Raw genomic sequence first — 23,684 nt, 5'->3', positions numbered from 1 at the left:
CTGCCCATCGTATTTTGTCTTTAAAAAAGTGTCGTCCACACATAACACAGGACAACATGTATGAAACACTTTTCTTCTAGCTCAGAGTGAGAAAAAGCAATATATGAACCGATCCTCCTCAGTGACAAAATCTATTAACGCACCGGGATTTTTCTGTTGAAGCATGAACATGTATGATGATAACTTCTGGTAGGATGCTTCCAGTGTCCCTCTGACATAAGAAAGAGCCTTCTCTCGGCATCTCCAAGCTTTTCCATATGACAACTCAATGCCATAATCATTCTTAATGTCTTCTCTTATGTTGTTTGCCATGTATGCATTCGATCCAGTCTGATATTTTTTCGTTATGCAATGACCAATAACCTAAGGTGTAGCTTGGCGATGGCCTTTATGTCGGAGATCAAGTGAGCAAGTGTGTTTATTGGTGAAATGAGTTATCTCGAACATATCAAATTTAGGCATTCTCTTCCCCCTCAATCTCCACCCAAAATCAGGATCCTTGCAAGTGATATACATGTTGACGCTATTTTTCGCCAACAGTGTATTAAGAAATAGTAAGGGCAGATTAGTGTTTGATGGTAAATCGTAACAAAAATAACAAGAATTCGATCAAGAACACAAAACTTTTACGTGGTTCAGTGGTTAAAATTCACCTAGTCCACAAGTCAATATTATTGTTGTTTCTCTCTATTTTGGCAGAATTTCAGTATTACAGAATAAGGGTCCCCTTCCCTGTTCAATATTCCCAGTATTTATAGGGGAATTCCATGAACAGGTTTGGGTAACTGCGTGAGTCAATCACATAATTACATAATGTCTATATTTAGCACATATTATTCCTATTTATGTTGGGATATGATTTGATAACAAAATAAATATGTTCCTTCTATCTCGGATAATAAATATGACAGCCTGGTCATGAATAAGCGTAAAAACAAATCCCGAATCTTTGGGGATCCTTTAATATGCATTATATTTGAATCACCACGAGCTGCACATCTCTCATGAGCTTGTGCTCTGACAGCTATCTGACCCCGAGCTAGCGCTTTGACAGCTATCTTATTCTTAGTTCGTGGAAAAGTCAAATCGCCTAACACTAGGTCTGACCATTATGAATCTCGAGTTGTCCACATGGATAACAATCAGATATCCTACTTGGTTATTTTTCCACGTATTTATCTGCCAGTTGTACCCGAGCTGAGTGAATAAACTCGTGCTAAAATTAGGGTACAACATTTCCCCCCAAGCTCCTACTTGTGTTTGATGTCGTCATTTTCTGACATACACAGTAGGAGCTTTTAGACTTTTTTCACATAAAACCATGCCTGCCTACTACTCGAGTATTAGACACGTGGTTTACCACAATTGGCATATGTTCTGGTTTCGAGGACTGAAATAATTGTCTTGTCAACTTTTTTCCGCCATCTGGTCTATTTAATCTTGGCCCTTGGATCTCGAGATACCCCAATTGGATGGCCTATATTAATTTTCGTAGTTTACGTATAAATAGGGTGATCAGACTTCAAACCTTACCACCTTTGCATTTGAAAATTTCCCATTTCTAAAATCTCAAGCTTCCCTTTAGTCTTCCTCAAAATCCCCAAAGTTGTTCATCATGCCCAGACATTCAGAAGCTTTCCAGGAGCTTCCCGTTGCCGAATCTACATCCTCTAATCACCGAACATATTTCTTGTAAGTATCTCATCTAGGTTTGAAAAATTCTCCTCTTTTTTTGTTCTTCTCTATCCAATGAGATTTCTATTTTCTACAATGTTCATTCGCAACATTCATTGTTTGTTACCATTAAGCTATTTCTAAATATTAATAGGAAATAGGTTTCAATTTAGGTTCAATGGGTGAACCCTAACATGTTTTGGAAATAAGACATTCATAAAACTGGGCATATTTCTGTGTTAATTTGGGGTAGCCCTAATGGCAAATTAGTTTAAAGAATACCCATTTGGGGTAAAGAAATTGAAGGGTCTTTAGGTTTAATACCAGGTAGCTTAGGGGTTACACTTCCTTGAGTGGTTTCACACCAAATCGTTTTCCAAAGGAAAGTAATGGTTCTGACATTTCTGACACACGAATCCCGAAGTATCTAGGGATTGTTAAGAAGCCGAGGCGCGTTGCCTAGGATATGGTGTGGCACCATGCGCTAGGGCTAAGGCTAACTTTAGCTTGTATAACGAAACTAATCCATTTCATCCTTCGTATCTTTACGACATAGTTATAGATCATCTTAGGTCGCCTACTAACTAGGCTGCTTTGTCGTCAGGCGATTTGATGGCACCCCCTAAGAAGAAATCTGCAAGCTCATCCACTCAACGCAAAGACAGAGGAAAATAGGTCGCCCCTGACTCTCCTATTCCACACTTCGGTCTGGTAGTGGAGAAAGAAGTTCCCGTCGACCCCAACACATTCTTTGAGGTCGAGCATATAATCTCGAAAATCAAGACTCAAGGGAAAAATGAATAAAATCATGTTGAGTCACAACATTAAGATCGGAGCTGGTGGTCTCCTCGCCCGACCTACGTTTGAAGGGGAAATGAGTTGTACCCCTTTGCAAGATGATTATGCGGCCTGGAGTGATGAGTATCTGAAGGCTGAGGCATTCCTTCCCTTGGACCAATATTTCGTAGATTTCTTAAACTGCGTAAAACTGGCTCCTTTCCAGCTCTCCCAAAATTCATATAGACTTTTGGCGGGGCTGAAATATTTGTTCTTGAGGCACGAGTGGGAGGTCCCCTCTCCAACAGATATTTATTCTTTTTCTGTCTCAAAGCAAGCCTTGACCAGAGAGGACGCGATGACATGTTTTACTTCCACACGCGATTTCCAAACTCTGCCTCCGTCATTGAGCTTCCTAGCCATCCAAACGACTATAAAGATCTATTCTTTATGTTGAATGGCTTCAAAAATTGCAAACACCGATACTTCGACTGGCCTAATAAGTCCTCTGTCTTAGAAAATCCAGCTCGTGAACTTTTATTTCTTTAAAATATATTTTTTTTGTACACGTCCTGATTGAGTTTGTTTTTCATGCAGCCATATTCGCCAGGACGGAAAAATCGGTGACCCTCGAGGGTCAGTATGTTGGCCTGTAAGCTGATCGGCGAGGGCTAAACACTGGCCTTGAGGACCCGAGCTCCTCTTCCGGTGATCCCTGAGCTTCCCTCCTCTCAAAAGGCTTTGCCAACCACTGAGGAAACCAATGAGGAAGAGGTTGAGCTGCCTTTCGTTCGGAAAAGATGGGCTCCCGAAGTTGATCAAAGACCCGATCCTAACCGGGCTGCTTTTGGGGCAGCAGTCGGCCCCTCCGGCCAAGGTAACCCATACATTTTTAGGGAGTTAGATCGGGCTACTGCTAACTTTAGGTTAGTACATTTCAACCCCAACCAGCTAGTTAGTCGCCACCCCATCAACCCGGACCTAAATGTGACTCTCCTCCAATGCGTGGATCGTTTGGTGGTACGCTACGACCACAAATATCCCAAAAGCACCATTGTTGTCGACAATACACTGAACTTTAGATCTTCTATCTTTGAAGAATATGGAACCAACCTTAGGACTTAGCCTTCTCTGCTCCAAGGGGCATTTGCTCATGGATTTAGGCAATATGTAGACGAATCTAGCCCTGAGGAGGGACCTGAACCCCCCAGGATCTTAGAGATTGTATCCTTAGATTCCTCCTCCCCTTCATTAATTCCAGAGCCAGAGGTCATGCTTAGCCCAATTCATACACCCGAGCTAGTGATAATAGATTCATCCCCCAGCCCGGAGGGTAGGATCTTTATTTTCCCCATTTTCTTTTTCTTTTGATATCTTTGAAACATTTCTTTTGTGAATTAACTCAAAATCCCCCTCTAAGGGTAATGACGCGAGCTCCGCTCGAGAGCCAGCTCCGGTGACTACTGTCACCGTTGAGAAAATTCCTCCTCCTCCCCCTAGACACATACCTCCTCCTTCCCAAGTAATTCAAGCCGATGCCCCCACCGTCCAAATTCCGGTTGAGCCCTAGGACCTAGAAAAGATCCCTGAAGCCTTTCGGGGTATCATGTATGAGACAGCAACTAATATGGCGGGCTATGCATATAAAGCCAGTGCGAGGGATCTGAGGGCCATTGAGAAGCGCAGCGCAGAGGATGTCCTCGATTCTGCTATGGGGATGAATCTCACTGTAAGTCCTTCTTCCACATCTAATTTTTTTATGTGTTCTTCCTCTTATATTTTTGACTTGTTTTGTTATTTTGTAGTCCGTCCTGGCCCAATACCGAAGGATAGATCGTGCTAGGGCTAGAAATGAAGAGCTCCGAGCTGAGCTGGCCACTGCCAAGGAAGGTGAGCAGGCCGCCAAAGTTGCCTTGACAGTTGTTCAGAAGAACGAGCATGTTGCTAAGGCTGCTCTTATCACTTCCCAAGAAAGCAAGCATGCCACAAAAATCGCACTATCCACTTCCCAAGCTTAGGCCACAGAGGCAAACCACTGTGCTGAACAGCCTCAGGTCGAGAATGGTGAGCTCAAAGCGAAACTACTTGAGGTCGAAGTTAAAGCCAAGGAGGAAACGATAGCATCATCATCTGCCATGGAGGAGATGCTCTACCATTACTGGGCTTTCAACCAGGACGAGAACTTCTCCTTTATGGAGCCCGGGTTGTGGGATCCGTACCTTGCTAAATTCAAGGCTCGGTTCTTGCAAGAATCCTCGGAGACTGGTGAGGCTTCCAGAGCAGCAGAGGGAGATGGTGAGGAGGCCACTTCAGCGAGGCGAGCTGACGGGGCCTAGTGATCTCATTTATGATTTTCTTTGTAATTGTCTAACAATCTTTTGGTATTAAACAATTGCCTTCGGGCTTAGCTCAAGGTTAGTTCTCCCTGATGTGACAATATATTTGTTTGTTTTATCTCAATATATATCCAACTTGTGATCTATTTAACTTTCCTTTATTATCTTGTCATGTTTATGAACCCTTAGACTCTTGTACATTTGAAATTTTAGGGATCGACTTTTAGATCGAGATAGATTTTACCAAACTTGGTTATGTAAAAGTTTTTGTTTGCTTATTTGCGTCATACCTGTTAAGACTCGGGTCTCGAACCTGGTTATATCCAGAGTTTTTCATGATTTAAACTTAGTTTGCGCTAGGTTTATTGGATACGCGAGTTTTAAAAAGCCACTAAATAATCAATTTTTCCAAGCTTCTAAGTTTTAGACCTGTTTACATTCAGGGTTTTAGATGATTTAAACTTAGTTCGCGCTGGGTTTATTGAAAACTCGAGCTTTAAAAAGCCATTGAATAATCAATTTTTTCAAGCTTCTATGTTTTGGACATGGTTACATCCAGGGTTTTAGATGATTTAAACTTAGTTCACGCTAGGTTTATTGAAAACTCGAGCTTTAAAAAACTATTTAATAATCAATTTTTCCAAGCTTTCTAAGTTTTGGACCTTATCCGAGCAGGCTTAATTTTGCCAACCTCGGTTATGTGCCCCCCAAGTAACCAGAATGTATAAACTTTCTTAGTTGTTTTACAAATATGAGAACATGAGCTTACAATAATAACACTAAGAAATGGTTATTAAATAATCCATCTATTATTTAATCGAAATGGCTTTTATAAATAAACCTTTCATTGATGGTGGTACTATTGATAATACTTTTTTAAGTGCAGAGCATTCCAAGTCTGTGGGACTACTTCCCCATTCAATCGAACTATCTTGAAAGTTCCCTCTTGCAAAACTTTTATGATTTGGTATCGTCCCTCCCAGTTCGGGCCTAATACGCCATCATTGGGGTCTTTATTTGCCAAAAAGACCCTTCGGAGAACTAGGTCAGCCAATCCAAGTCTGCGCCCCTTAACTTTAGAATTGAAATAGCGAGTGATCTTTTATTGATAATGGGCGACCTGTAACTGCGATTCCTCTCATTTTTCTTCGATCAAATCGAGGGATGCGTTAAGTAGCTCGTCATTCTGTTCTTGATTAAATGTCCTTTGCCTATAAGTAGCTGCCATGGCTTCGATTGGAAGCATGGCCTCACTTCCAAAAGTTAAGGAAAGGAGATTATGCCCCGTGGAGGTCCTGTGAGAAGTTTGGTAGGCTCAAAGTACTTGCAGGAGTTGTTCGAGTAATAGTCCTTTGGCTATATCTAACCTCTTCTTCAGGCTCACCTTAAGGGTTTTGTTTACAGCCTCGACCAGCCTGTTGGCTTGTGGGTATGCCACCGATGAGAAACTCTTCGTGATGCCATATTTTTCATAGAAGTCAGTGAAGAGATCACTATCCAATTGCGTCCCGTTGTTTGACACGATTTTCTTATGAAGTCTAAATCGACATGTAATACTCTTCACCACGAAGTCGAGGACTCTTTTTTGAGGTGATGGTTGCCAGAGGCTCGGCTTCTACCCATTTCGTGAAATAATCGATCACCACCACCGCATATCAAAATCCTCCCTTTCCCGTAGGTAGGGAACCTATTAGTTCGATTCCCCATACTACAAATGGGCACTGGGATGAAATCATCATTAGCTTGACTGGAGTCACTCGGACAACTATGGAGAAATGCTGGCATTTTTCGCACTTCTGAACATATGAGATCGAGTCTTTCGTTAAAGTGTGCCAAAAATAGCCCTGTCTCTGTATCTTTAGTGCCAAGTTTTTCCCCCCAGCATGATCTTCACAAAAGCCTTCGTGTATTTCTTGTAAAATGGTTTTGGCTTCCTCGGGCGGAACACATCACAGGAGAGGCAACGAATGACCGCGCCGATATAAGGTTCCATCTACTATTATGTATCGTGGAGCTTGATAGAGTATATTTCTCGCGTCTTTTCTGTCATCAAGTAGCTTTCCAGTTGCGAGGTATTCCATTATGGGAGTCATCTAGGTTGGTCTTTTGTCGATCATTCTGACCTTTATCATTTCTCCCGTCACACTCGGGCTCTCCAAGAACTCCATTGGCACTACATTCAATGTCTCAGCCTCTTTTGTTGTAGCAAGTCGTGCCTAAAGCATCAACATTAGAGTTCTGTGCACGGGGTATTTGTTTAACAGAGTTGTACTAAAATTTAGACAGCTCTCCATTTACCTTAGCTAGGTAGGCTGCCATCTTGGTACCTCGAGCTTGATACTATCCCAATACCTGATTGACCATGAGTTGGGAATCGCTATAGCATTGGATGGCTTTCGCCTTGAGCTCTCTCGCCACCGTCAGCCCTGCCAGTAAGGCCTCATATTTTGCTTTGTTGTTGGATGCCTCCAATCCGAATCTCAGAGCTGTATGAAATCGATGACCTTCTGGTGAGATTAAAATAATCCCAGCTCCTGATCCGTTCTCGTTTGATGATCCGTCAACGAAGATTTTCTATAATTGCTTCACTGGTCCCTCAAGAACTCTTCTTGAAAACTGGTGCATTCAGCCATAAAGTCAGGAAGGGCCTGAGTCTTAATTGAGGTCCGTGGCATGTACAATATCTCGAACTGGCTAAGTTCGATGGCCCATTTTAAGAGACGTCCTGACTGCCTTAAAGGTTGTCGGTTAAGATGTTGATTGAATGGGATTGTAAATATGGTCGGAGCTTTCTGCAAGCCAATATTAGACAGAATGCTAGCTTCTCTATCAGTGGGTATCGTGACTCAGCTCCGAGAAGTCTCTTGCTTGCATAGTATACTGGTTTCTATGCATGGTCTTCTTCTCGAACTAACACGGCACTGACTACATTCTTTGTTACGACCAATTAAAGGAACAGAGATTCTCCAGACATATGTTTAGATAATGCCGAGGGCTCGGCCAGGTGCATTTTTAGATCGTGGAATGCCTGTTTGCACTCCTCGGTCCACTCAAATTTCTTGTTTCCTCTGAGCATGTTGTAGAATGGGAGACACTTGTCAGTGGATTTTGAAATGAATCGATTCAAAGCCGCCACCCTTCCAATTAGGCTTTGAACTTCTTTACACGACCTGGGCAAAGGCATTTCTAATAACGATCTGATTTTTTCAGGGTTCGCCTCTATTCCCCTTGTGTTGACTATGAAGCCAAGGAACTTTCCAGATGCCACCCTGAAGGTGCATTTCTAAGGACTAAGCTTCATCTGATATTTCCTTAATATTCCAAAACACTCTTCTAGATCGGATACATGGTGATTGGCAGTCTTTGACTTGACAAGCATGTCATCGACATACACCTCCATATTTCTCCCGATCTGGTTAGCGAAAATTTTATTGACCAAACGTTGGTACGTAGCCCCAGCATTTTTCAACTCGAATGGCATAACTTTGTAGCAATATACATTATGTTCGATCATGAAACTAGTATGCTCTTAGTCCGCATGGTTCATTGCGATATGGTTATATCTAGAATATGCATCCACGAAGGACATGAGCTCGTGACCTACCGTGGCATCTACCAACTGGGAAATCCTTGGCAGTGGGAAACAGTCCTTGGGACAAGCTTTATTTAGATTGGAGAAGTCGATATAGGTTCTCTAGTTCCCGTTCGGTTTCGGGACCAGCACGTGATTGGCAACCCAGATCGGGTATTTTGCCTCTCGGATAAATCCGCATTTTAATAATCGAGCTACTTCTTCCTCAAGGGCTTCAGCTCAGACCGTTCCCAAACATCTCTATTTTTGGGATTTTGTAGGCACATTCTTATCCAAATTTAAGGTGTGCATTATTAGATTCAAACTTATTTCCACCATATCTTCATGCGACCACGCAAAGACGTCCAGGTTTTTCTGTAAGAAATCAACCAGCTCCTTCTTCCTTTTGTCGTCAAGGTTCTTTCCAATCTTTATGACTCTTGAAGCTTCTTTGGGATCGATGTTTACTTCCTTGAGTCTTCTATGTCTTTGAGCTCTGATCTATCATCGCCTATTTGTGGGTCAATGTCGTCGCGTTGGGCGACCTCACTATCCTCTTTTTTCTGAGGTTCTTCCGTCCCATGAGTAACTTCTACTTACTGGAACTCCTCATCTTCATCATTTATGACCATCGCTTCTTGCACGGGTTGTTATTTTCCCTTCATAGAAATGTTATAGCATTCCCTGGCAGCGAACTGATCGCCTCTAACTATGCATATTCCCGCAGCTAGGGGGAATTTCATTGCCAGGTGGTGGATAGAGGTTATGGCTTCAAATGCAGTCGGACAATCGATTACCATGAACTCAAGTAATTTGGAAAAAATTTGTGACTCTTCTCCTAATGTCACCACAAATCTGATCATCCAGATGGTTGCTGATCCCTCACTCAAAAACTCGTACAGAGTCATCGAAGTCTCCTTCAAACCAGTTATGGATAACCCCATTTTTTCCAGGGTGGACCTGAAAAGTAGATTCACAAAACTTCTGTTATCCACTAGTGTTCTTCGGACCCTTCGGTTGGCTAGCTGAACGGTTACCACCAACGGATCGCTATGCAGGAATTGGACGTGGCTAGCATCCTCTTCCGTGAAAATGATTGGTTTCTTTTCCAATCGCTGTTGTTTTGATAACTGTTGCTCCAAGACGAACTCCACCCCGTTATGAGACTTCAGTTAATTAATGTACCTCTTTTGGGCCCCGCTACTCGTGCCTTCCAAATGAGGTCCTCCTACAATGGTGGTTATATCTCCTCGTACTATCGGATAAGGGTCGACCTGACTTTCTTGAGCTTCGGGTTGGTTTTGTCAGAGCTTCCGCAACAGGTAACAGGTTCTGCCAAGCGGACTGACTCAGATTCACTTGGTTTTGGGCGTACTGGGCCAAAGGTCCCACCCTAATGAGAGTTTCAATCTCATCCATCCGCTGCCATCAATCATCAGTGTTATTGCCGATGTCGTTGTAGAACCGGCAGAATTTTGAGGGATCTCTCTTTTCCCTTTGGTTCTTTAATGGTTCTGGCTTCTTCCATGGAAGGCGACTAGAGTTGGCCAGAAAAATGTGCTCACGTGTGTCCGTTAGGTCGATATATGTGGCGTAGATAGGCTTGAACTTCTCTGCGAACTTGTTTTTTTCATCCCACTCTGGTTAGGTTCACCATTCCCTTTTCTTTTGTTATTCCCCCCTTGGTTATTCTAGGTAACGGTTTGGGCCATGGCTACTGCTTCCTTTACCGCTCCAATGGGTTGGGTAGGGGTCTGGTTGATTCTTGCAACAAAAGCTCGTGCCTACTTGAGATTTATCCACTCTTGAGCCCGAGCTAAGAATTCATCCACGCTTTTAACTCCTTTTCTTTGGAGTTTTTTCCATAGGTCACCCCCAACGAGGATTCCTGTCCTCATTGCCATGAGTTTGGAGTTGTCATCAACATCCCTAGCTCGTACAGCAACATTGGCAAATCTACTCAGGTATGCCTCCAACGTCTCGCAAGGTTGTTGCTTTACGTTAGCTAATGAGTCAACCTCAACCTGAGATGTCTGTGAATCTCATAATGCTTTTTTGAAATCAGAAGAAAACTTCTTCCACGAGCTTATGGAATGCCTCTTGTATTGTTTAAACCACTGCCTAGTTGGCCCGACCAGAGTTGCAGGGAACAAAATACACCTTAGATCGAGCCCGACATTATGAGCCATCATCATGGTGTTAAACATTTCGAGGTGATCTGATGGATCCCCGTCTCCATCAAATTCTGACAGGTGTGGCATTCTAAAGCCTGCCGGATACGTGGTCGTCACAATATTTGGAGCTAAAGGTTCGAGCTTCTCCTCTGAGTCGCAATCATCCTTTTCTTTTCTAGAAAAATGCCTCTTCATTTGCTCTTCCATCAAAGCTAGTCTTTTGAGGATTTGGTCCCTAGTCCCTAGGTTAACTGGGGGCTGTTCAACAGCTCCCATCCTATCGTATGCGGTTGATGGGTTATTTTCCCTCCAAGCTCGAGCTTGGTTTTGCGGGGCATTCCCATTATCGCGTATTATGGACGGACCTCTCTCTTGTTGTGTATAGCTAATATCTTCATCCCGAGCTAGATACCTTCTTTGCAAGTTTAGATGAATGTGCAAATCGGGTTGCAGGTCATACCGAGGGCTCTGCCCTGAACTCAAATGATTCCTTAAGTCGCTCTCAGACCTACCGCTACGATGGCTTTCGGTCCAGTAACTCCTGTTTATGAAGCTTACAACTCGTGGCTGGGGCCGAGGACCTGGATTCTCGACACGTGTTCGTGGGACGTAAGTATTGGCAGATGGGGGAGGATTTCTCCAACTGTCTCCATGAGCTAGAATATGTCGTTGAGGATGAGGTGGTGTTGGATGTCTTATAGGTGACGGGGGATGCCTTATTGGGGAGGCTATTCTTGTTCCATCAGGACGGACTAAATTAGCCTACCTCTGTTCTACTCCAATGTCTCTAGTTCTCTAGCCCGCCTCAACTCTTTCATCATCATCACCAAAATGGGCAACTAGATCGTCATTGACATAAGGTTCATACTCATACCCATCATCATGCGGGAGATTTGTTGGGGGAAAAAAGTTTCATTATGACTAGGACCTCCCATGCATACACTTGGCCCAGGAGATGTTTGTGGAATAGCCGTGCAGGATCAATTATGATTTTCCATATTAACACTTGCTCTAGGAGATGGATCAAGAAGAGCAATGTTCTTTGCAATCGAACTAACGCATAAAGGAACCCGATGTCTTAAGGACTTCGAATTGTGAAGAATAAGTGTACTAACTTCTTCATCATCCGTGATTTTAATGGGATCTACGCTAAAATCATTGGATGTAAACAACACTTCCAACTATAAGTCAAACAATGACCTATCCACTTTCAGCTTTGAATACAACTTCTCTAATAATTCTATGTAACCAACATCAATTGGTAGGTGTATTATAGTGTTCAAACCTGCTTTGAAATTCCATTTCTCTCCTTTTTGTTCGCAAACACTGTTGTAAGAAACAATTATATTAACTCTAGAACCTGCAAATTTACAAAAAAAAAGCATAAGAAAATAATAAACATAAAGTGTAATCGATGATGAATCGATGCCTATGTAAATCTGTATTGCAGTTCAACATCGATGCCACATCGATGACATTTTGATGCATAATCGATGCTGATGGTCACCATCTGTACGCGATTCCATTTCGATGGAATATTGATGTCATATCGATGCTGAACAAAATCAACATATATGGCATCAATCAACATCGATATACTATGGATATTATATCGAAAATAACATCTAAATTATATGTTCGCCCCAACATCGAAATTCTATCGAAGTATCATCGATATGGCATCGATGTACCATTGAAATGTCATCAATGCATAATCGATGTTGATGGTTGCCATCTGTACGTGATTCCATTTCGATGGTATATCGATGCCATATCGATGCTGAACCAAATCAACATATATGGCATCGATTCAACATTGATATACCATCGATATTATATCGAAAATAACATATAAATTAGATTTTCGCCCCAGCATCAACATTCCATCGAAATGCCATCAATTTACCATCGATTTTGGAATGGCACCCACATATTTCCAGATCCGAAGAACAGATAAAAAAATGCAGAAAAAATACCACACTCAACACCGAATCTAATATCTAATTATGGCATTTCATATTCACAAGTAGATAGAATGAAATGATACTAACCCATGATTTTTTCTCTTAAAAAACGCCAAGAATGACAATTTCTTCACTTAAAATGAAACTTGCAGATCCGAGCAGTCCAATTTCTTCACCGATTTCAGTATATTCGACAATGCTATTAAGATTGCTGTGAAAATGGATGTATATGATGGTTGAGAGAGAGAAATGTGTGATGTGTTAAATTTTCACTATTTTTAATTGATGAGGATATTTTTGTCTAAAATAAGAGAAGAGGCACATTAGTGGGAGAATTTTTATGATGAATTATTTAAAAATTTAAGTATATTATGATGCATATAATGTAAAATTTCCCCTAAAAAATTTACTCAGCTATCGTAAAGTTCTCGTACGTTGTAGCCTACCAAATGAAGTTAGGTGGCATGATTCACGAACCATGGAAACTTAACTTTATTGCTCGCTCTTGAGGAAAAAAAATAAAATTGCTCGCTACTCACTAAATATTTTGCTCAATTAATCTTTTTTGTTTTTTTTTCCACGTTATATAGAACAATATTTGTTTTCACTAATACAACTTAAGAAACAAGCAAACAAACCATTTTTTATTGAACAATTTTATTTTTTCATAAAAAAAAGCTAATGAAAGTATCCTGAGAGTCATCTGTGGCATTAGATCCATCTATATCTTGATTCTAGATTAGCACGTGATATCATTTTTTGTTTTTCAGGATTGAAAACACAACTATTCTCTATGAAATATTCCCCTCTTCTTCTGTTTTTCTTTTTTTCTTTTCCATCTGCCCTTGCAAACAATAACATGGATTATGACAATTGAAGACCAATTGTTATCCTTTCTCCAAAACCCCATAAATAATAACTTGTTTGTAATTGAGCGGTATCCTTTTATTTAGAAAAACCTAACATCTAACAATTACTACTGTACTTATGGAATATGAACTCAGAGTACTGTACATTACATGGTTTTAAGCTTTAGTTTAGCCAAGTACACATTATAATCTGTTCTACTTCCAATGCCAGCGTATACACACCCCATAGAAGAAAAGGAAATATTGGTGAGGGGGGCTTAATGCAAATTTGTATAGCTATGGTTATGGACAAAGTTTTGTGCAACTTATTAGGGATGGTGATGGGAAGTGGGAACCAACCAATCCATACTTGAGGACCACACAGCAACTAGTAGACAAACCATAAAACTATTATAGTGACGTAGGTTGCTAAATAATGATGTGATTTAATTAAGAGAGTACTGTATGTTCCATGTCCTAAATTTGATTGCATATTAATTCTAATATCTTTTCAGAGCATCATAATTAGTCTAAATAATAATCAAAATGGTATTATTATAAGGCTGTGCTGAACTAAATTGATTTTTGGGTAAGTAGCATATTACTAAGAATAACTAAAAATGATTTCAACAAAGATAAAAAAAGCTGTCGTTGCTACGTGCCACACATTTCCTCGTCCTCGTCCTCGTCCTACTGAGACACAGCACAGGGCATTAGGCCAACTCAGAATAATAATGGAAGAGAAAAAAAGCTTTGTCTAATTTGAAAAACCGATGTACGTACGAAGGTGCAGGCTGTATCGAATACGACCACCAGTTCTGGTCGTTAAAGATTGTCATCTTAAACCACATTTTTGTGTTTGTGTCGTAAATATCAGGCCAGGCAGGGTCCCCCACCAAAAAAACAAGTTGCAGGGGGCCATTGCATAGTTGGGTTGTCCGGGGCGCGTTCCGAGTACGCGTGGCCATGTTTGCTTCATCTCCATCTCTTATAATTAGACCAGTTTTAAATTGGGAGTACAATATTTGCTTAGCCTAAGCTGCTCTGTGTGTTTTGGTGTCGTTTTCTGTTTTTCCTTTCTCTCATTCTGACTATGGAAAGTGGACTTCCCATGCTTAATTGTCTCTTACAGCACACACTCAGAAACCTCTGTGAATATTCTGATTCTTCTACTTCTTCCAAATGGGTCTACGCAGTCTTTTGGAGAATCTTACCTCGGAATTATCCTCCTCCCAAGTAAGCTAGACATTGTTGATTATTAGGCCATATATGTTAATGAATGAAATCAGGTATTAAAACTCATTGCTTTTTCTTTATTTGTAGGTGGGATTATGGAGGTGGTGCTCTTGATCGATCAAAAGGGAACAAAAGGAACTGGTAGAAAGGAATTTCCCTAAAATCCCTTTTTCTATAATAATAATAATAATAATCATAATTTTTAAGCCATTATTATGATGCCGAACAACATATTATAAGTTACGTGCAATAAATATTTTGGGGTGTAGGATTCTTGTTTGGGAAGATGGGTTTTGTGACTTCTACGAGTGTGAGCAAGCAGGCAGTGTATACGTTAAAGGGAGGTTTGGAGCTGATGTTTTCTTCAAAATGTCCCATGAAGTTTATAATTATGGAGAAGGGTGAGATAATGGAGTTCTATTTTTGTTTAATTTTTTGGTCACTGAAGAATATAATACATATATAATGTAGTAATATATACACAATTAATCAGATTGGTTAATGATTTCAGGTTAGTGGGAAAAGTGGCAGCCGACAATAGTCACAAATGGATTTTCAGAGATCCATCAAATGAAGGTGATCCGAGCTTCATCTCTTCATGGAATCTATCAATAGAACCAGTAAGCCAATTCGTTATTACTAACAAAAAGCCCTCAAGTATATTTATATATATAGAAACTTATTTTGTTGTGTTCCGTTCAACTATCTTTATCTACAGCAACCAAGAGCATGGGAGTCTCAATTTGAGTCGGGCATTCAGGTTAGAACTTATCAAGGTCTCAGAAACATAATACACACAGATACAAGCTCTAGTTAATTGGTTTGTGTTTTCCAAATTTATCAGACCATAGCACTCATTTCAGTTAGAGAAGGCATAATTCAACTCGGATCGTTTGATAAGGTCTCTCTCTCTCTCTCTTACCTACAAAATTGTAAATCAATATTTCTGCTGGGCTAGTTTAATGTTTTGTTATTTGTTGTTGTACAGATTGTGGAGGATCTTAATCTGGTTATCGGCATACAGAGGAAATTCACCTACCTCCAAAGTATCCCAGGTGTATTTGCCATGCAAAGGCCATACCTACCAATCCAACACCCTTACTCACTCAAACCAAATACACAAACAATTGAAACTCATCAAGATTCTGCTTTATCAATCTATGAGAAGCGCCAATCAACTGGGTTAAAAAGATTGTTTAATGAAATATCTGACGATTCCCCTACCAAGTCCATCAACTTGGGTTGGAGCACGCCACAAAATGGCATATCAGGATCGAGTACCCTTTGGCCAGTTCCACCTCTACTACCTTCCATGTCATACAGTCTTGGAGCCCTTTTGTCCAAACTGCCTTATGTGATCCCAAACTATAATTTCACAGAAGCTAATGAGACTGCTATGCCTATGCTTGTTAACAAGAACAACAACAATTATTCCACCACTCAAATTAGTGGGGGTAGCCTAAAAATGGAAACTTCCCTTTTTGATGAATTTCAAGAAGAAAAGGCAAGTTCCATAAACCCCAGTATGGGAATGGACTTAGGTTTTGCACCTGTGAGAGAACAAGGAAAGAATCAGGGTGCTATCAATCTCAATTAATCAGGGAATGGTAGGTACTTGTATTTATTATGACCAGCAAGAGATATGCAGCTTAATTGGGATTTGGGAAAGTAGGTCATTGATAGCTCAATTTTTAGTTTCTGTTCTGATGAGATTTTTATTCATTGAAACGTTTAGACGTGTGATTAATCACTTGAGCTATCTATCATAGAATGTCTTGTCTGTAATATAAGAACATTTCCCTACGAAGGTAATGCATGCAACATAAAACAAAACACAATTATGTTTTATAAGTTCATGTTAATTGTCCTAATAAGTTGATGTTCCTTAACAAATATCTTTCTTTTTATTATTATATTAATTTTTATTTCCAAATAAGGTGACCTCTATTGATTGGGATTTGGGTTTTGGTTAGGGTGGCAATGTGGGGATCAACTCTGCGACCTATCCTTATCTTTTGTTGATTGTATTCCACCATATGCTATGGTCCCCAAAGACAAAAGGGAAGATAAAAATTAACAACATAAGGTCCTGCTAGCATGTCAATCTTCAAAGATTTATATATATATATATATACATATTTATATTCTTCGAATAGTGATCAGTGGATATTTCGGTTTTCCTTTGTTCGAATTTTAATGTTGGATGGGAATCTAACGATACAGAGTAGTCACATGTTTTCTTGGCTTTGAAGAGAAGGGAGCTTAGCACGCCTTTGTTGAATAATAAGGTTTAATAAGGTAGGTCATTACCAAGTACCTATTTAGAATAGAGAATCTAGCTTTGTCTCTTGCTTCTATAATGGTTTCCTGCTTCTGATATTTATGTAGGATAAATTATTAAGTCACCCGTTCCTAAAATTATACTGATGTTTATTGGTTCCAAATCTTTTCTATATTATATTTGAATCTCTAAAGTAGTGTTTCACTATAACCATTCAGTTAGTCATTTTGCATCCAAAACTAGAGTTAAAAAACACCAGTGAACTAAAAATATATTAGGAAAACCTATTGCAGTAATCAACAATCTTTTCTTCTTTATATATGAAAAATGAGATTCTTATATGTTGACTTAAATCAACACCAAGACTTACCTACATAGTTGATCGAACACCAACAAGGCACACAAGTACAATACAGAGTAACAAGAATCAAATTAAAGTGTAAAACCAGAAATTAAAAAGGGGACACAGGTATTTATACATGTTCGAATCAATGTGACCCGAAGTCCTATTTCGGAGTTCCACCACAAGGCTTCATTAATCACGAACAATCAGTGATTACAATCTGAACACAGTTGAGAAGAATTAGCAAACTCAAAGTACAATAATTCAGACACAAACAATCAAGCTTTGTCACACCCTGTACCCCAATACAATCGAGCCCTCAATTTCTCAAACAGTCTTAAAGAAACACTCTCAAAGCTAGCTCTCTCTTTCTTGAAGTCTAATATCTCAAAAATACTGAATGGGTCTTCTGAAAATGATAGATAATATGTTTATGAAGCCAGTTCAAAAAACAGTGTTTATTGCCGCCTTAGTCTAGTAGTTATTGGTTATTGACTGAGCCAGGATTTATAGTGTGTGAGGCCTAAATTTTTTATTTTACTTTTTATTTTAGAGGGCTTAACTAATATTTTTACATGGAAACTAATATCTGTTGTACCCATTTTTGGCATGATGTGGCAAACGACGTGGAAAAAATATGTTGAATAAGACATACGGAATGGGCCAATTGCGTACATTGAAGGGTGGTCACCTAGTTTGGGATCGCCATTCTGGGAACAACGTTGTTGCATGTTTAGGATTGCCAAGTCTGCATAACATTTATAGATGGCATTAGTGCAAGTAACAAAAAAGTGTCAGGGACATTCCCATAGTTTTCGGGTTTTATCCATATCATGCAAGGTGTTGTCAAATCAGGCTTCACTTACCATTTCTACTGTAAATACTAAGATGTAATCCAAAAATAAGTTAGACACTATTTAGTAGCAAAAATATTTAGTGTATTCCCCGGAGCATTACTCTGTTGTAACCAATACCCAACAACCTCAAGAAACCTGACCTAAGCTCAATGGATCTTGGTGGTTTAGGGTAAAAGCAATAAAATAGAAAGTGGATGTAGGTCAGTCACAAATATTAAGAAAATTTTTATATATTATTTATATTCAGTGAATATATATTTCTACAAGTATATGATAGGTGTGAACCAAATCACAAATATTCAGAAAATAAATTAGCAAATTAATAAGTTTCATAGAATAATTGTCATGTTGGATTAGCTTATACAGGATCTTTATTTATTTTCATATATATCTAATATTAAACAAATTAATACGACATAGCCTAAAACATATTTCTAAAATTGAATTCAAGAGAAACAAATAATAGAATACTTACAATATACGCAACGGAATTAAAGAGTCATTCCTTCAGTTTCTCTAACTCTTGTATCCTCTCTGTCGCAGAGTATTATCAAGAAACTGAACCTATCTTTTATTTTCTTCACAATCTTCCAATGTATCTTTAGAACCACCTAGACTAGTGTGGGCAATTCTCAACACATGAGATAGATATAAAGAGAAGAAGAGAAAATAACAAAGTGGCTTAGAAAAGGACTTGTGTTTAGATAGAATCTAAAACTATCAGAAAATCTGACTTGTGACTTATCAAGCTTCTTACTAAGCACTCATTTTATAGACTCAATTAGGCAATTTAATTTAATTAAAAAATCAATAAAATAACAGGCATTTTGAAGCTCTAGGTCGAAATTATCATGGGCTATAGACCCGTGAAATTTCCCATATGATTATAAACCCATTGAACTTAAAATCAAGGCCTGTATTATTTTCTATTGATTTAATTATTTAAATCCTTTATCAAATTAATTATTTATAATTTGAACATTGATTTAAATTTATTTATTAATTTAGATACCAATTTATCTTAATTAATAAATCTGCCATAATTTCTCTTTTCTTCTTAAAATTACACAACTTTGTGAAACTATCCAAACTTGACCTGGTCAACTTTGATAATTCTAATTCATGATTGAATCAATTAATTGAGACTATCTAGATGATTTTATCCAAGGTGCAATGGGGACCATGGGCCTATGAAATCAAGCTCCAATAAGTTATCATAAATCTAACAAATAAATTTATTAACTTATTAATTCCTCGTGACTCCACTATAGACTTTGAATTGCACTCTTGAATTCATAGAACGCTCTATAACAAATATAGACACGCTATTAATTATCCATTGTTACAACCATAATTGTCACTCAATCCTCTATAGACGGTCTACAATGAGACAGGACTAAAATACCGTTTTACCCCTCATTGTATTTTATCCTTAAAACACTTAGTTCCTTGTAAATGATATTACAGTAAACTAATTTAATTACTGAAATGAGATCTCTATCATTTATCACCTTGAACCAAACTAAAAGGAAACCATCGTTTCACTTCTTCATCAGAAGCTATAGATGTTCATATCTATGATTAACACTCCCACTCAATTATACTACCGAGTTCCCAAGATGTAAGTATGGGCTAGTCCGTAGGGTAAGCTGGTAACGAACAAGTCAAAGAACTCAAATAATACAATCAGTTAGAATACTAACCACTCAGAATTGAGATTGAATTGACCTATGGTCAACTATATGATATGACTAGAATAGATAATAACGATATGTTTACTTATCTTATCAACTGTCAATATCGGTCCTATCCGATGTAACAAATACATCTGATCTTATCTACTTTGCTAATGTTCTGGAAAGAACATAACACTGTAATGTGTAAGTAGATCATATCGTAGATTGGCAAGTCAGTGTAAATCCAGTGCACTGACTAATCTTAGGACTAACTTATTTTGAACATATAATCATATTTATATTCCACTGTGATTACGTCACTATAAATAAGATTAGCTATATGCTCGGGATTTAATAGAAGTTTATATTAGACAAATAATCATGAAAATAAAACATGTGAGCAAAGTGATTAACCAAGTCAAAAAATGATTTCTATTCTTTTATTGATAATAAAATGAGATTACAAAGAATTTGGGTTTTAATTAGGGCATAAAACCCCAACAAACTCCCACTTGCACTAATTGAAACTAATGCCTTAATTCTACTAATCCCATCTCCTTGATATGCTTATCAAATGTAGCTTCTGGTAGTGTCTTTGTAAACGGATATGCAAGATTGTCTTCAGTTGCAATCTTCATAACCTTCACATCCTCCCTGGCCACATATTCTCGAATAATGTGATACTTCCTTTCTATATTCTTACTCCTCTTGTGACTTCGAGGTTCTTTCGAGTTGGCTATCGCTCCTGTATTATCACAAAACAACACAAGCGGTTTATCCATTTCTGGAATGACACCAAGATCTGAATAGAACTTCTTTAGCCAGACTATTTCCTTAGCTGCTTCTGACGCGGCTATGTACTCAGGCTCCATGGTGGAATCTGAGATTGCAGACTGCTTTACGCTTCTCCAAATCGGCTCCACCCCCAAGAGTAAACACCATTCCAAAAGTAGACTTTTCTGTCATCGACATCAGTCTGAAAATCTGAATCGGTGTAGCCTACAGGGTTCAGAACACCACCCTTGTAGACTAACATATAATCCCTAGTCCGTCTCAAATACTTCAGGATATGCTTAACTGCTATCCAATGTTCTGGTCCTGGGTTTGACTGATACCTGCTCACTACTCCCACTGCATATCAGATGTCTGGTCTAGTACACAACATGGCATACATCAGACTTCCAACTGCAGATGCGTAAGGAACTTTTCTCATTGCATCTTCCTCTTCAGGAGTCTGGGGAGACTGCTTCTTTGAAAGATGAATTCCATGGTAGGACGGTAGACACCCTTTCTTGGAATTTGTCATTGAGAAACGTTCAAGCACTTTATCAATGTAAGCTGCTTGAGATAGAGCTAAAAGTTTGTTCTTTCTATCCCTGATGATTTGGATACCTAGAACATAACTTGCTTCACCCAAATCCTTCATCTAGAATTGAGTGCTCAGCCAATTCTTCACATCTGATAATTTCTTAACATTGTTTCCAATGAGTAAGATATCATCTACATAAAGAACCAGGAATACCACTATTTGATTTGCCTTCAGTTGGTAAACACAGGGCTCATCAATGTTTTGTTCAAAGCCATAGGTTTTGATTATTTCATCAAACCTAAGATTCCAGGAACGAGAAGCTTGCTTAAGTCCATAGATGGACCTATTTAACTTACAAAATTTTCCTTCCTGTCCAGATACTTTAAATCCTTCTGGCTGATCCATATAAATGACCTCATCAAGCTTTCCATTAAGAAAAGCTGTCTTGACGTCCATTTGCCAAATCTCATAGTTGAGAGCGGCTGCTATGGATAGGAGGATGCGAATGGATTTGAGCATGGCTACCGGACTAAAAGTTTCCTCATAGTCCAGGCCTTCTCTTTGGGTATAACCCTTTGCCACTAATCGAGCTTTATAAGTCTCAATATTTCCATCAACACCTTGTTTCTTCTTGTAGATCCACTTGCACCTAATGGCCCTAAAGTCACTAGGTGCTTCTACAAGATCCCAGACGGAATTTGAGTACATAGACTCCATTTCCTGTTTCATGGCTTCGAGCCATAGTTCCTTTTCAGGGCTAGCCATTGCCTGTGTTGAAAGACAATGGATCATCATCACTAGTGTCACCAACAACCATATTGGTTTCACCATAGCGAACTGGGTTTCTAGAAACCCTCCCACTACGACGAGGCTCCGTGAATGTTTGCTCAGGAACAGTGGTACTTTCTTCATTTAAATCGACTTGCGTCGGTTGTACATGAAGAGTGGGAATTTCATCATCAACTTGCGTTGATGACGATGGAACATTGGTTGGAGTTAATTCTTTAACCATCTCCTCTAAAACTACTTTGCTGCGAGGTTTAAAGTTCTGGACATAGTCATTTTCCAGAAAAGTAGCATTTGTAGAAGTAAACACTTTCTTTTCTGAATGACTATAGAAAAGTCCACTCCGAGTACCTTTAGGATAGCCAACAAACATGCAAACTTCAGTTCGCGGTTCTAGCTTTCCCTCCTTTTTCCTCAGGACGTGAGCGGGACACCCCCAGATTCTATAATGGCGTAAACTAGGTTCACGACGTTCTAAAGGTGTTTTGGGGATTGATTTTGACGGCACGACATTGAGAATGTCATTTGCGATTTCAATTGCATGTCCCTAGAACGAAGTTGGTAGAGTTCAGTAACTAAGCATGCATCTAACCATTTCCAATAAAGTTCTGTTTCGGTGTTCCGCTACACCATTTTGTTGCGGAGTACCTGGGGCAGTAAGTTGTGATAAAATCCCAAGTTCAGTTAAATGATCTTGGAACTGCATATCCAAATATTCTCCACCCCTATCAGATCGCAAGATCTTTAACCTTTTACCTAATTGGTTCTGAGCCATTGCTAGGAATTCCTGAAACTTTGAAAATGTTTCTGATTTCCTATGCATTAGGTAAAAACATGAGTATCTAGAGTAATTGTCAATGAAAGTGACGAAATACTCAAAACCACCCCTGGCTTGTATATTCAAAGGTCCACAAACATCTGAATGCACAAGACCAAATGGTTCTTTGGCCCTATCACCCTTTGCAGAGAATGGGCGCTTGGTCAGTTTGCCTTCTAGACAAGATTCACAGACAGGTAATTCACCTAAGGTGATTTCCCTCAAAAGTCTATCATTTGTAAGTCTTTGAATCTTATCATAGCCAATGTGACCTAGTCTCAAGTGCCATAAATACGTCATATTATTGTTATCGGTCTTTTGACGTTTATTGGTCCTAGGTTTAGCTACTTTGAATAAATCATTGTTAAGAGCGAGGGGTTCGTTAGGTCGCAGAATATAAAGCCCGTTTTCCAAACATGCAATACACAATTGTGATCCATTGAAAGAAATAGATATATTAAAACTTGTGAAAGTCATAACAAATCGTTCTAATTGCAACATGGAAACTGAAATTAAATTTCTACTAAAATCCGGAGTAAAAAATACATCTTTTAAAATTAAAAAAATATTTCCGAACTTCAGACGAGCTCTTCCTCTAGCTTGGACCGCAACGAACGCTCCGTTTCCAACTCTAAGCTTTAAGCCGCCTTCGTTCACTTCCTCCCACGATTCAAGAAGCTGTAAAGAGTTACAAACATGGTTAGTAGTTCCAGAATCAATAATCCAAACGGATTTATCATTCTCTAAACACACATGTTTCCAAGATAAATGAACTATAATCATTACCTTTGTTTTTCGCTGCTAGAAACTTAGGGCAATCTCGTTTCCAATGCCCCTTTTCTTTGCAGTGAAAGCACTTATCTTTACCTTTCTTGTTTTTCTTGTTCTTCCCCTTAGGCGTCTGTGCACTTGGTTGTGCACTCGTCTTTGTAGCCTTTGCAGGCTTGGGGTTGTTTATTTTTCCACATTTCCTCTTGTTTCTAGCTTTCGAAGACGAAGCTTGGTTAGCTTCAGCCGTAGCTAGATGTGCAGCAA

The 23,684-nt window shown here is 39.2% G+C and overlaps 1 protein-coding gene across 1 annotated transcript; it reads left to right on the top strand.

The window, feature by feature from the left end:
* Positions 1 to 14,092: 14,092 nt before the first annotated feature.
* LOC133803541 (uncharacterized) lies at positions 14,093 to 16,487 on the top strand. Its single transcript, XM_062241625.1, has 7 exons — positions 14,093 to 14,580; positions 14,668 to 14,721; positions 14,850 to 14,981; positions 15,092 to 15,200; positions 15,299 to 15,340; positions 15,425 to 15,481; positions 15,569 to 16,487. The coding sequence occupies exons 1-7, from the start codon at positions 14,438 to 14,440 to the stop codon at positions 16,175 to 16,177; spliced, it is 1,146 nt and encodes a 381-aa protein (XP_062097609.1). The 5' UTR covers positions 14,093 to 14,437; the 3' UTR covers positions 16,178 to 16,487.
* Positions 16,488 to 23,684: the final 7,197 nt, after the last annotated feature.

This window comes from Humulus lupulus, chromosome X (assembly GCF_963169125.1).
Source record: "Humulus lupulus chromosome X, drHumLupu1.1, whole genome shotgun sequence".
NCBI lineage: Eukaryota > Viridiplantae > Streptophyta > Magnoliopsida > Rosales > Cannabaceae > Humulus > Humulus lupulus.
Note: the sequence above shows the minus strand (reverse complement) of the source record. Positions and strands in the feature narration are given on the sequence as shown.